General features: G+C 43.9%; 1 protein-coding gene across 2 annotated transcripts in view; it reads left to right on the forward strand.

Annotated features, from left to right (window-relative positions):
* The window catches only part of GRM4 (glutamate metabotropic receptor 4), a 287,327-nt gene that overhangs the window by 231,540 nt on the left and 41,808 nt on the right, over window positions 1-13,979 (forward strand). For both annotated transcript variants that reach the window (XM_083744949.1, XM_083744950.1), the window contains exon 7: window positions 3,637-3,837. In XM_083744949.1, the coding sequence (XP_083601075.1) occupies window positions 3,637-3,837 (201 nt within the window). The remainder of the gene's footprint in view (window positions 1-3,636; window positions 3,838-13,979) is intronic.

Below are 13,979 nucleotides of genomic sequence, written 5' to 3' on the forward strand. Positions count from 1 at the left end.
AAAAGACAGAGCATTAGAAGCTCAGTTCACCTGAAGGTTAAGAGAGTGAGTGGGAGCCAAACAAGCCTCTCTAGGGAGGGAGTCCTACAAGCTGGAGGTTGCAGCTGAGAAGACCTTGTCTTAAATCCTAACCAATTGTGCTCATCAAATTGGTAGGATGTGGGGCCTCTAGTGTTGAATGCAGTGGGCAGGCAGGATCTTATTGGGAGGAGGAGATCTTTCAAAGAGTCTTCACTTAGGCTGTTGTAAATAAGAACCTTGAGTTTCAAATTGTGCTCAGAAAGGAACTAGAAGCCAACATAAAACATAGGTGATATAATCAGCAGTGGAGGCTCTGGAAATCTCTTTGGCCACTGCATTTAGTACCAGCAGAAGCTTCTGAACACTTTTCCAAGGCATTTTCATAGAGAATGTTGCATCAGTCTACATGTGACCAGGACATGTATAATTATGGCCAGATTTGTTTTATCAAGCATAGCTCATTTACCAGCCAAATTTGTGCAAAAGCTCTCCAAGATCCTGCTGGCATATGAGTTTCTAGGAGTGCAACCACAGTCACAAGCACTCCCAAGATGCAAAAGGTAAAGGGACCCCTGACCATTAGGTCCAGTCGTGGCTGACTCTGGGGTTGCGACACTCATCTCGCTTTATTGGCCGAGGGAGCCAGCGTACAGCTTCCGGGTCATGTGGCCAGGATGACTAAGCCGCTTCTGGCAAACCAGAGCAGTGCACGGAAACGCTGTTTACCTTCCTGCCAGAGCGGTACCTATTTATCTCCTTGCACTTTGACATGCTTTCGAACTGCTAGGTTGGCAGGAGCAGGGACCGAGCAATGGGAGCTCACCCTGTCACGTGGGTTCGAACTGCCAACCTTCTGATTGGCAAGTCCTAGGCTCTGTGGTTTAACCCACAGCACCACTCATGTCCCCCCAAGATGCAAAACTGGCCTTTAAAGAAGAGAGCAATCCAATCCAGAATAAGTTCAGCTCCTGGTTCGGCTCTCCTGCTGACCAACAGTGTCACAGTCTTTTCTGGATTAACCTTAGGTTATTAACATCTAGTTCATTTACTGTACTCAATATGAATTTATTAAAATAAAGAAAACAGAGAATCAAAGAATTGTAAAGTTGGGAGGGACCTGTTAATATTTTTACCCCCTCCCATTGCGAGAATCTCCTAATATGATGTTTTGAGAAACGAGGGGGTGAAAACAGCTCTTCGACTTCTTCCGCTCCTGCCTGACTGCCTGACTCTTTCTGTGGAGAGAGTCTTATCTATGTAGTGACTAGATGGCTGAGTGGGAGCTGTAACACTCATGCAAGCCAGTAGTTCTTTAGTTTGTAGTAGCTGTTAGAAATAAAAGAAGTTATGCTTCACAGCTAGCTTCCGTGTTATTTATACTCTGCTGAGTCTGGTGCTCACAATGCACAGTTGTGAGTCTAGTGCACTGAGACCTGCTTTCCAGGATTGGAAGGTCTCTGAAAGTGCTCCAGTCACCTAGCCCAGTCGGGGCAGAACCATTTATTGAGCCCAGTCACTGACATCGGTTGAAAGGCGTATTGACAGGACCCCAAGGGTAATCTAGTCCAACTGCCTGCAATGCAAGAATCTAAACTAGATCAATCATAACAGATGGCCTTCCAAGTTCTGTTTAAAAACCTTCAAGGAAGGATGGACTTTGTATGCCCTAGCAAAACAAATAAGAAGTTTGAGTACTCAGAGGCTAGAACAGCATGACGGGTTTTTCTGCAATCAAAGCTGGGGCATTTGTGTTCCTAGTGTGCAAATGTGAAATTTAAGATGGAAAAATTGCGTAGGAAAGCTGTTGCTAACAGGATGGAACACCACTACAAGCATTTTTCACACAGGAGGAGTAAATCACCTTCCAGTCTCCCTCTCCTGCTATTTATGAGAAGATGTGATTGTTGTTAATGTGGAAATATCATTATAAGTTCTACATTCACACTAGTAAACTATATGGGCAAAAACTGCAAGTCTTGCTCTTTCGTTGAAAACAGTATTTAGCACGTGCAAGGAACCCCAGGCCTGGGTTCCACAGGTGGCCCCCGCAGGCTTCTCCACCTGGCGTCTGGGACTCTCTTCAGGCCGCACCTCCTGTCTGTGGGCCACACCCCTCTTTAGCCCTTTACCAAACCCTCCTTGGGAGCTTTTGCCTGGGTGGAATATGTTCATGAATTGTGATAATAGATAATGGAGAAGTGGGTGGGTATATGTAGAAAACCTATGAGTTTTACTTGGCTGGAATGTTGTAGCCACCTATATAAATATATGAATCACATCTTTTGCTTCACTTTGATCTCTGTCCACCACTTACACCCACCACTGGTGTGTGCACCTGTGAAGGTTATCCAGGAAGGAATGCTCCCCCCACCAGCAGACTGAAAGAGGCTCCCTATCCCTGATCTACAGGATCACTGAAATCATGGAACGGCATTGGTTACTTTGTGGCTTCTGTACTCCTTTTACTAATGAGACAGGGCCAGTCTAGCCTTGCTTCTAGATTTCCCACAGGTGTCTGGTTGGCTACTGTGAGAACAGAATGCTGGCCTAGATGAGCCTTGGTCTAATCCAGTGGAGCTCTTGTAATGACAAGACTCAGCCCAACTCTTTGGCACTATGGAGGTATACACTGGGTGGGTTTTTCTTCTTATTTACTTTCATGTGCAACAAACCAACTGAAACTGTTATGGTCTTCTAATATTTCTTAACAATCTGGTGGAACGCTCTGTCACAAGAGACCAGGGCCCTGCGGGACTTGACATCTTTCTGCAGGGCCTGCAAGACGGAGCTGTTCTCCCAGGCCTTTAGTGGGGGTTCAGTCTGACTCCCTCTCCCCTTTCATAAGAACTTGCATGAAAGTGGCCTCCCAATTTTTCTCACAGGCCCATATAAGTTCAGCGCAAACAGTTGGGCCTGGTGAGCATTTAAGGTCACCAACCCTAATCTGCGGGTTGCCATCCGATTGGATTTTATTCTAATCCTGATCTGATTTGAGGATGTATTTTAATTGATTGTCTGATTTTATGTTAATGTATTATACATTTGATGTTAGCCGCTCTGAGCCCGGCTTTGGCTGGGGAGGGCGGGATATAAATAAATAAATTATTATTATTATTATTATTATTATTATTATTATTATTAACATTCCTCCCCCCCCCCCCGCATCTCAGTACACATTTTCACCTCAGCATGAAAGAGTTCAGTGGAGACATTCCTTGCAAGAAGCAGGAAGAAGAAGAAGAAGAGTTTGGATTTGATATCCCGCCTTTCACTCCCCTTCAGGAGTCTCAAAGCAGCTAACATTCTCCTTTCCCTTCCTCCCCCACAACAAACACTCTGTGAGGTGAGTGGGGCTGAGAGACTTCACAGAAGTGTGACTGGCCCAAGGTCACCCAGCAGCTGCATGTGGAGGAGCGGAGACACGAACCCGGTTCCCCAGATTATGTGACTGCCGCTCTTAACCACTACACCACACTGGCTCTCCTTTGAATCCTTTTCGGGAACTGAAATTCCACAGTTAATACTAGATTTCAAAGCAAATGGATAACCCTGTAAGTCTGCAGTTGCCCATGAAAGCGTGTGATTGAACCCCACCCTTTGCCTTTTGTCTTCCAGATCGTGAGCGGATTGGCCAGGACTCTGCCTATGAGCAGGAAGGAAAGGTGCAGTTTGTCATTGATGCTGTCTATGCCATGGGCCATGCGCTTCACAACATGCACAAGAACTTGTGCCCTGGGAAGATTGGCCTCTGCCCCAAGATGGACCCAATAGATGGTGCAGAGCTTCTCAAGTACATCCGTAGCGTCAATTTCTCAGGTCTGTCTGTCTGGGTGGGATAACCCTCAAGGCCATATAGCTGCTTGGGGTTTCTTGGGGCATCAAACCATGCGTGGCTTAATATAAAACACTGACTGAATGTTTAAATGTTCCACTTGCAATGTTTTCTATGATTTTGCATCCCCCAGCCACAGACTTCATGTAAGATGTATTCCTGCCTCCCAGTACTCTGAAAATAATACATCTTGAGATGCAACAACAAGCACACCAGGTTGAAATGGCGTTGGGTGTTTTATCTGTAATTGCTACTCTTCATTCACCACTTTTTTAATGGAGCATCTAATTAATGTTCTCATCAAACAGTTGTTTCCCTATGTTTCTCCTGGCTTCTTCCATTTCGTTTGGGAGCCCAAACAAAAATCTACCATCTGGGAAAAATAAAAAAGCAACACCACAGTTGGTCCACCGGTGTAGATTACCTTTGTGCTGCCCATCTTTTGAAAAGAGACAGGTTTGATGTGTGCAGCAAGGTTTCAGGCAATTGAACCCTGTTGGCATGTCTTTGCACACCTTTGAGTAATGTGCTTTAGCAATTACTTTATATTTAATTGGTTTTTTAATGTGCACTAAACAATGCAAAAGCTCTTAAAAGAATTTTATGTAAATTCTGAAACAAAAACAACTTCTTCTTCTTCTTCTTCTTCTTCTTCTTCTTCTTCTTCTTCTTCTTCTTCTTCTTCTTCTTCTTCTTCTTCTTCATATTATTATTAACACCATTTATCCCCTCTTGACCACATGGCTACATTGTTAAAGGCACAGAGCCTCTATAAAGGTGAAATGGGGGAATAGGCAACCCTACTTGTCAGATGATTGGCTTTTGGTTGCTTTGGTCATGTCTGTGAGATGGGAGTAGTTCTTCCTTGCCCTAGAGTGGTTGTAAAGATCAGTAAATTATGGTACATGCAGTGCTTTTCTGGGGGTACGCACACCCCTAAACATTTTGGGAATCTAAGTTTGGCCTCATTGAGTGGCAGTATTTCAATATGAGTGGGAAAATGAGAGTACCCCTAAACATTTTTTTTAGAAAAACAAAACACTGGGTACATGAATCATAGAATTGTGGAGTTGCAAAGAAGGGAGGTTATGTTTCTCTCTGTTTCTCATTTTTACTATCTTAAGTTCAGTTTTTCACATTTCCACATCAGTTTGCATTCAGAATAATTCTCATGAAACATCACCAACATTTTACCTTTTTGTATGCAATTTTACCCAACATAACATATTTTTGCAAGCAATATAATGCATTTCTCTATGGTATTTTCATTAATATATACCAGGGGTCAGCAACCTTTTTCAGCCGTGGGCTGGTCCACCATCCCTCAGACTGGGGAGAGGGGTGATTATATTTTGAAGGGAAAAAAAGAATGAATTCCGATGCCCCACAAATAACCCAGAGATGCATTTTAAATAAAAGGACACATTCTACTCGTGTAAAAACACACTGCAGACTGTCTGCAGGCTGGATTGAGAAGACAATTGGGCCACATCCGGCCCCTGGGCCTTCGGTTGCCTACCCCTGATATATACATTTTATGCACATTTCCCCCATATGTATGCATTTTCATCCATGTTGGTTGGAGAATTGCACTGCAATAATTTGAAAAAGTGTACATTTCAAAAGACAGGTAAGGTTCATTTTGGAGGGAAATGTGGAATAGGTAGGTTCATGTTAAAATGCAAACCAAACTGAATCCCCCCCCATCCCTAACTTTAAGTGAGTTCATTCATCATGCACCATAGTAAAGATCAGCTTCTCTTTGTCCATTGCACATATTTTAGAAGTGACCACCATATGTGGAGGGGAAATGTTTCCATGAAAGTTCATAACAAATACATACAAATCTAGGGACCATGACTGGCCAAACCTCCCAGGGTCAATTTTACTCATCATTTTCATCAGTTTGCCTCTCTTCACACATACAGTCTTAGTTGCAACTAGAGATGTGAAAAAAGGAGAAAAAGGCAGAAAAATGGGGAGCCTCCCATCTCAGTTTTTTCTCCAGTTTTTCAGATTTTTCTAGGCTTCCACATCTCTAGTTGCAAACACACATGGTGGGAAAACTCAACTCTCCCACAAAGTGGCTCAAGTGGCTGAAAGAAACCGTCTAGATTGGGGTAGGAGCTTCTGATAAGGAGCTCCATGTGCAGAAGTGAAAGTGGAATCTGCATGTATCTGCATCTTGATAGCTGGGCTATTTTTTAGCCCTCCCAATGTGAATTGACTGGGACACAGGTGGCGCTGTGGGTTAAACCAAAGAGCCTAGGACTTGCCGATCAGAAGGTCAGCGGTTTGAATCCCTGCAGTGGGGTGAGCTCCTGTTGCTTGGTCCCTGCTCCTGCCAACCTAGCAGTTCGAAAGCACATCAAAGTGCAAGTAGATAAATAGGTACCGCTTCAGAGGGAAGGTAAACGGTGTTTCCGTGCGCTGCTCTGGTTCGCCAGAAGTGGCTTAGTCATGCTGGCCACATGACCCAGAAGCTGTACGCTGGCTCCCTCGGCCAATAAAGCGAGATGAGCGCCACAACCCCAGAGTTGGTCACGACTGGACCTAATGGTCAGGGGTCTCTTTACCTTTTTATGTGAATTGACCAGGAAGCATGTGGCAAAAACAGACGAAAGCCGGCATCTCCTAGAGTCCCATCATAATTCTATGCACATGAACAATCCCCAGTTCCATTTCCTTATTCTCGTTCCACATTTTTGTTCCTTTCTTGATAGACAATCTTCCCTTGCCCCTGATTAGTAATTCCTTTACATATTCTAGAAACTCATCACATCCTCACATTATATCTCTTTAATATACATTTTTCTGCTTCTGCCTCCTTATTACATCTATTTATCTCTCCTCTGCAATCTCCTCACAATCTGTCTCCTTTATTTATTCTTTCCCTATCTTCTTGTTTGATTTTCCTGCTTTTTAATGTTATTGGGATTTATTTGTGCAATTCATTTGATTTTGTTTCGAGATAAACTTTTGAGGGAGGTGGGGGCACAGCAAAGAGTCTTGCTTTGAGGCAACTTGCTAAATCAGTGTAATTAAATATTTTATAGTAGTTCTCATCTGGTCACATCCTTCTCTTGATAAATACAATCTGACTACATAAACCTCGCTTGTATGTTGGATTATCCATTTACAGCCAGGCAACTGGGTGTCTCCTTTTAATTGGGCTTATCTTTGAAATTTAGCATGTTTTAAGAACTGTCTAAGGGGAAGAAGCAATCTCATTTTTTCACTGCATGATCTCACTAGTGGTTCAGTCCCCACTCCACACTTTTAACATAGTGAAGAAAGGTCTTCTGGATGCTTTGTAAGCATTTGTAACTTACCAGTCTTTGGCAAATCCATGAATAGGGGGTAGGGCACAGCTACAACTTAGTGGCGTGTAATCTCTGTATAAATCAAGGGATTTGGGAGATTACTTTCCCTAACAGATTGGAGAAGTCCATGGTGCTGAATGAAGTAACCAAACTAGAACACACCACTGGAGTCTGTGTCTGTAATATGAAGATTATATAGATGCCATTCACTAGTGTTAGTGAGCTCTATCATATTCTCAATCTACACTTTTTCAGTGGTTGTGTATTCCAAGCCCCATGAAGGTTTGGAATGAGCTATTGATCCACTGTGCAGAATTCTGCTCAGGACTTCCTCCTGCTTCTCTCTGCTCATCATCTTTTCCCTTATTTGGTGGCAAAATGAATTATTCCCCATTCCATTCTGGGGAGAAGGGCTCTGGTAGAGGAGAAGAAGACAGGTGATGAAGGAGCAGTTGGGTTCTGATCCTGCTGAAAACCTACTAGGATAGAAACTTTGCCACTTCCCATTTATGTATTGTCCCACAGGGAGAGAAGGAAGTTGAGAAGCTTAGGTGTCTGCATCCTAGTTTCTTTTAGACCAGGAATGGGAAATGTGTGGTCCTCCAGAAGCTGGTGAATGTGTGGTCTAACCATGCTGGCTGGGGCTGATGGAATTGGAGTCTTAACTAGAGGGCCACAGGTCCCCCTCTTTTAGAGCTTTCTGCCTCTGTTTTTTAGAATTAAACAAGTAATCAATCTATTCAGTGCAATCATAAGACTGGAGTAGCTTCTATTTGTATCACTCTACCATGTGCATGTGTGCAAGCACAGGGCAAAGAGATAGAAATCTTAAACAGAGCCAAAGGGGGTGAGCAAATGTACTGTCCACAGCATCTGCCCACTCATTTCTGGGCACTGAGCAGCTGGTGCGAATGCCCGAACAGGCGCTGACTGCTCTTGTGTTTAAGGGCTGCATCTCACTCCCACCCACTCTCCCTCCTAGGTTGCATCCCTCAGTTCTCCTCTGTGGCTGTCCCCTGTGCACATGAGTGGCAGGGATGTCAATGCTGATCACTCACTGTGCACATCAAGTGTAATGAGCTGTCTGCAAAGGCATCCAGAGCAGGGCTGGGAAAGCCAACCATCCTGCCTCTCAGCTTGCCTTTTAGCCTGCTTGGATCTGTGTGGGACTCCAGGTGTTGTTGTGGTGAGCAGGTCAGCCTAACAGAGCTTAGAGAGAGCAGCTGGCTCTGTTTGCTCAGGCATTTTTCTGTGGACCATAGTTTTCAGCAGAAAGACTTTTGCTAAATCCAACCTCTGTTCCTTGAAAGCTGCAGTAGTAGTGCAGACCAGCACTCCTCCACCTGTGACCACATGCCAATCTCATTGCAGGAATGGTAGTAGTGAGAATATTGAGCATGAACAGCAGTCCCACTTTGGAACCCATAGATCAGTTTTCAAAAGTGTTATTATTCATTATTATATTATTATTATTATTATTATTATTATTATTATTATTATTATTATTATTATTATTGCACTATCTGTGTTAATGGCCTTTTATAAAATATAAAAGCATACACTTCTATACAAAGCAATTTTCAGCCTAAAATGTGACACTGAGGAGATGACAGAGAAAGGTGAGGGGAAAGGAGGCACGGCTAAAGTGGTTATCTCCATGGTGTGAAAAGCTCCACTTTCTAATACTTGCAGATCAAACCTCTATTTAAAGGATAGCTTCAGGGATCAGTTCAAAGGCTGGCAGTCCCAAACAGGACTGCACAATGTGTGACCTCCAGACTGAATACAGCATGCCCCTACACCATGTAATAATGCCCACTAGATGCTTGAGAACCCGCCTCATTTAGAGGCATGCAACAACAACAACAACAGAAGACCTAACAACAAAGAATCTTGTGGCACCTTGAAGACTAATCTGTTTATAAATGGTTTATTCTTTAATGGTCTAGCCCCGCTGAAACAGGGCATGTAGTTAGTGCACCACTGATGTGCTGCCATACATGGTTAGTGAAATGTTTTCAGCTTGATGGGTTGCACTCACCACATACAGTATACAAAGGCAGCTGCGTAGTAATTACAAAAGGATCTAACCTGGCCTGATCCACACATCCACCCAATCCACCTGGACCCTGGGAAGCTGAGGTCCTGCTGTTACAATGAGAGGAGCAAACAGGACAGGGCTTCTGAACCATGTCATTCCTTCCTCCATTTCCTTGCTCCATCCACCTTTCTTCATTTCTCATACTGGAAGCAAGCGAGGAATGGAGAAATCTGACTATGAGGGAAGGTGGGAATCTAAGGTGTCCGGATGCGAAAGAAGGCGGGGGTTCTGCACCTTTAACCATTATGCACAAGCAGGAATTTCAGCAAGAGGAGCTTCATGCAAGCTGCACCTGTTGAAATGCCCTGCAAAGGTGCAGAAGCCCTGCCCCCCTTTTTACATCTGGACACTGGGGCTTCCATGCTTCTTTTCTTGTTAGACTCCCACCCCTCACTTCATATGTGAATGAACTGGCTGTCTGAAAAGATGTTTGTCTTTTATTGTTACCCCTGCTGCCCTGCATTCGTAGTTTTAAAAGCAGTTCAACCTAAAGAAACAAGTGGAGTTTTGTTATCTCCATGCAAAGAAAAACACCATCACCTTTTGAACTTGTCTCCATGGCTGGGTCCTTTAATGGAGGCTTGATCTTCAGGAATTAGCAAGTGAAGCTTTTCATAGCAGAGAGATAAACATTGCCACTTGCTAATTGCTCAGATAAAATTTCTGGTAAAAGGACACAATCCCTGGTTCAAAAGCTGGCCACCCAGGCTGCTGTATATAGAGCTGGGATGAAAAGTTCACCCAAGCAATTTTTGCCAAAGCCCCCAAATAAAACAGAACAACCTTCCTCCAAGATTGGATTATTTGGGAGGGAAGGGGGTCAAGCTAAAAAGTGTTCATGTTGCTTTAAATACCAGGTGGTTGAGTGTTTTCCTCCTTTCCCCCTGCTTTGATAAAACCTTTTATAAACTCCTTGCTGCCATTGTGGAGAGAGGCTTGGCTGATCTAGCTGCATTCCTGGGACTCAATGCCTCTGGGAACAATGTGGTGGAGCAGCCAAGCCATCATGTGAAATGACAACAAGGCTTTTGTTGTCATTTTTCTTTTTAAGAAAGATGAAAGCTTTGCCCAGTTTGTATTTCAGGTGAGATGGAAATTCAACTGCCCCCTGAAAGTCACACAATATTCCCCCTCTTTGACTGGGGATATACGGTCCTGTGAAAGTGGAGGGAGTTATGGAGCCCAGCACTTGTATATACTCAATATTCTCCCTGCTACCACTCCTGAAGTGAGGTTGGCAAGCTTCACTTAACTTCATTGTGTCAGGGCATTGGAGCAGGACCAGAAGAAGGCTCTCTGATATTGAATACCAGCAGGGGTGGCTGGCAGAAGAGAGGGCAAAATGCAGGGAGCCTAACAGTAGGGTGAGCTGGAGCCAAAGGTAGGCAGAGCCAACAAATCCTAGCTTTGTCCCCATCCTTTGCCCTGCTGAGCTTTACAAGGGACAACAAAGAGACAAAGGAGGAAGGAGCTGATGGGCAGAGCCACCCCTGGACAGGTTGAAAGTAAGAAGAGAGGCAGGTGAGGGCTGACTGAGGACACATGAGAGTGGGGTGGCACTGCCCCATTGGCCCAAATAGATCAGCCTCCACTGAATACCAGTTGCTGGAAGTCACAGGTGGGGAAACTGCTGTTGCACACAGGTTCTGCTTGTGGGCATCTAGTCGGCCACTTTGAGGATGCTGGACTAGATAAACCTTTGGCCTGATCCGGCAAGACTCTTCTTATGTTCTTAATTGTCTCCAGTGACTATTGAGATCTCACCGATCTAGCGCACAGGGGGTCTTGACTGCAGCACATTTCTTCAGGTTTGTGGGGACAGGATCTAGTCTCCTGGGAGTGGAGGCACATTGCAAGGTGAGGGAAGGAAGCTCCGTTAGGTACGTCTTGCAGAATCCCTTTCAGCACCTGCCTGCACCGAGCCTCCTTCCAGCCCCGGCTTTCAGCTCTTTGATTTCATGACATGCACGTCCACCCGACTCTATATAAATGTGTTGTTATTTTCTGTCTCAAGCTCTCTGGTTGAATACTGAGAGGGGATTACCGCTCTCGGTGAATGAATGATGTAGCCTCATGATGTACTGTCACTATGTATGGATTCATTGCTCAATGGCTTAGGGAAGAAGAATATGCCTGGACATCCAGCAGGGGTGTAACAATATGCAGGAAGATCCAGAGAGGGAGGGAGGCCTGCGTGATGTCCTTTGGAGCGTGCTTATGTACATAATGGAACTGATTGGGTGAATGACAAGCAAAAAGCAAGTGTCCTTTTCTTTGTCCCTTATGCAGTCTGATTCCTTATATAACCCACAGGAAACTTGCACCCCCACCCCCCGCTTTTCTCCCTCCCCTCCCTCTCTCTTTGCTCCGGTGCCTACGAGAAATTTGACCACATTCACACAGTTGGTGGCAAACAATTTAATTGATAAAACACAATCGTAAATTTAGGCTCTCTAGGCCTTTTCATTTTATATTCAAATTACAAACTTGTTTGGCAAGGCACTTCCAAGTGTTTTTTTCTCTGTGTGTCACCTAACAGCATATTTGGGTTTCCGTTATGATTTTTGTGCCATTCATGAATGCTGTTAATGCAGGAGGGAATTTGGGAAAGGGATCAAATGGGCTCCACATGCAGGCTTGGTGCAGAGGAGGAATCCTTTTCAAATGGAATTAAACACAGGTTTGGACTTTTCCAGTAGTCTGATTGAGCTTTGTCCGAAATTGGACCATGTATTTTGGGATTAGTTTTTAAATAAATAAATAAATAAATAAATAAATAAATAAGCCTAATTATATGCAAAATTAGCCAGCTTTGTCAGCCTTAGTCAGCCCCGCCTGCCTGTCTTCTTACTCACAACCGGTCCTTAGGAAAGATCCACGACATCCATTTAAAGCACCTTCAATGCACATTTGAAGCACATGATTTCCTTCAAAAATTTCTGGGAACTGCAGCTTTCCCCTCACCCAGCTACAATTCCTAGCACCCTTAAGAAATTAAAGTTCCCAGGATCCTTTGAAAGGAAGTTTAAATGTGTGTTGAATGTGCTTTAAATGGAAGGAGCGGCTACGCTGTCCTCAGTGTTGCTCTTGTAGAATTCAGCAGGGAGGGGGATGAAGCCAAAACTAAAATTAGTTGGCTCTGTCATCGTTGGCTTTGACTCGAGCTCCTGTTGGCCTTTTTGCCTTTTGCTCCATCACTCTGACTGGACACCAGCCATGGCTCATTTATGTAGCATGATTGAATAAGTATTGATATGTTAAGTATTTCTATACAGCTATATGTATTGTTGTATGCATCTGGTTATGTGCCAGCTACTTTAGGAAACCTGGTATGTATATGTCTATAATTTGCCCAAAATAATGCATTTAATAATTTGTATGATACTTCATATAATAAGCAAGGTTTGTTCGTATTTTTAGAAGAACTATAACCCCCCCTCCACCTTGCTTCCCATTGAGCTAAACGAGCAAAACAAAACTAGGAAACAATTGTGTAGATAAGCCCAACATTGAGATTTTTTTTATTATTATAGAAAATTCTATTCCTAATGCAGCTGTGCAGGGAGGAGTGAAACTAGAATTTATTTCACCCAGATCAGAGACCCAGTTTGGCACACACACAACACACACACACACACACACACACACACACACACACACACACAGAGGCTGGGAGCCTCAATAGTGCCATTCTGAAGGCTTCACCAGGGGCAAAACAACAACAACAAAAAACTGGCTAGCCCCACCATCCCCCACTACGGGTCTGTGTGCAGGTTTCACTGTCTTATTTGGAACTGATGTTAAACAAAACTGATTTCAGCCTTATGTGTTTTTTAAAAATGGTCAGTTGCTTCCCAGGTTGCACTATACCTTAACTGAGTATGAGGCCTGATCCATGAAGGGAATTTCTTGGAGCCCTAGCTCTGTGCAAATATATAATTGTAGGCGTTATCACTATGTGAGCAGAAAAAGCCACAAGCCTCTAGGCAACACAAGGAGCCGAGGAGTAAGACTAATGTTATTTTCTGCTTGCCCAAGGTAAAGAACTAGCTTTTAACTATTTTAGATAAGAGTGTGGGCTAGATTAATGGCAGTAGAGCCAGTCCAACTCAAAAGTTGGAGAGCCATTTGGTTACACAGCAGCTGGGAATCTGTATCCTATATCTGTTCTCCTAAATAATAATAATAATAATAATAATAATAATAATAATAATAATAAAGTTAACGAGGAATCCCAACCTCTGTGTAATCACTACTGCATCCCTGATGCCCATACCAGCAAGGGAGCAAGGAACTCCCTTCTCTATTATATGCTAGCCTAAAGCCCAACAATGTCAAGTGATGGTTGTAGGACCAGCTTGAGATCCAGGAACACTCAGCTGGTGAGTTTTCCACCGCACTTCCATCTACCTGTACTTCTGGTGGGTGGAATGGGGAGCTTCATGCTGGAGAAGTGACAGCGGTGTCACTCCACACATGGAGGCCAGCAGAGTTGTTTTGGACTGGATGGAGGGAGACTTCTACCCGATCTCTAGAATGACCAATCAGAGGGTTGGAGTGCCACCTAAGCAATGAGATTTGGTTCACATATCCTGCAGCTTTAGTTCACTTATTCCACAACTTCACAACTTTGCATTTGCTAAAAGCCCTCAGGTCAATTGGAGCAAAATCCAGGCAGAGTTAACTGTGTCCCCTTGATAAT

The sequence above is a fragment of the Podarcis gaigeae genome (assembly GCF_964106915.1).
Source record: "Podarcis gaigeae genome assembly, chromosome: 6".
NCBI classification, from domain to species: domain Eukaryota; kingdom Metazoa; phylum Chordata; class Lepidosauria; order Squamata; family Lacertidae; genus Podarcis; species Podarcis gaigeae.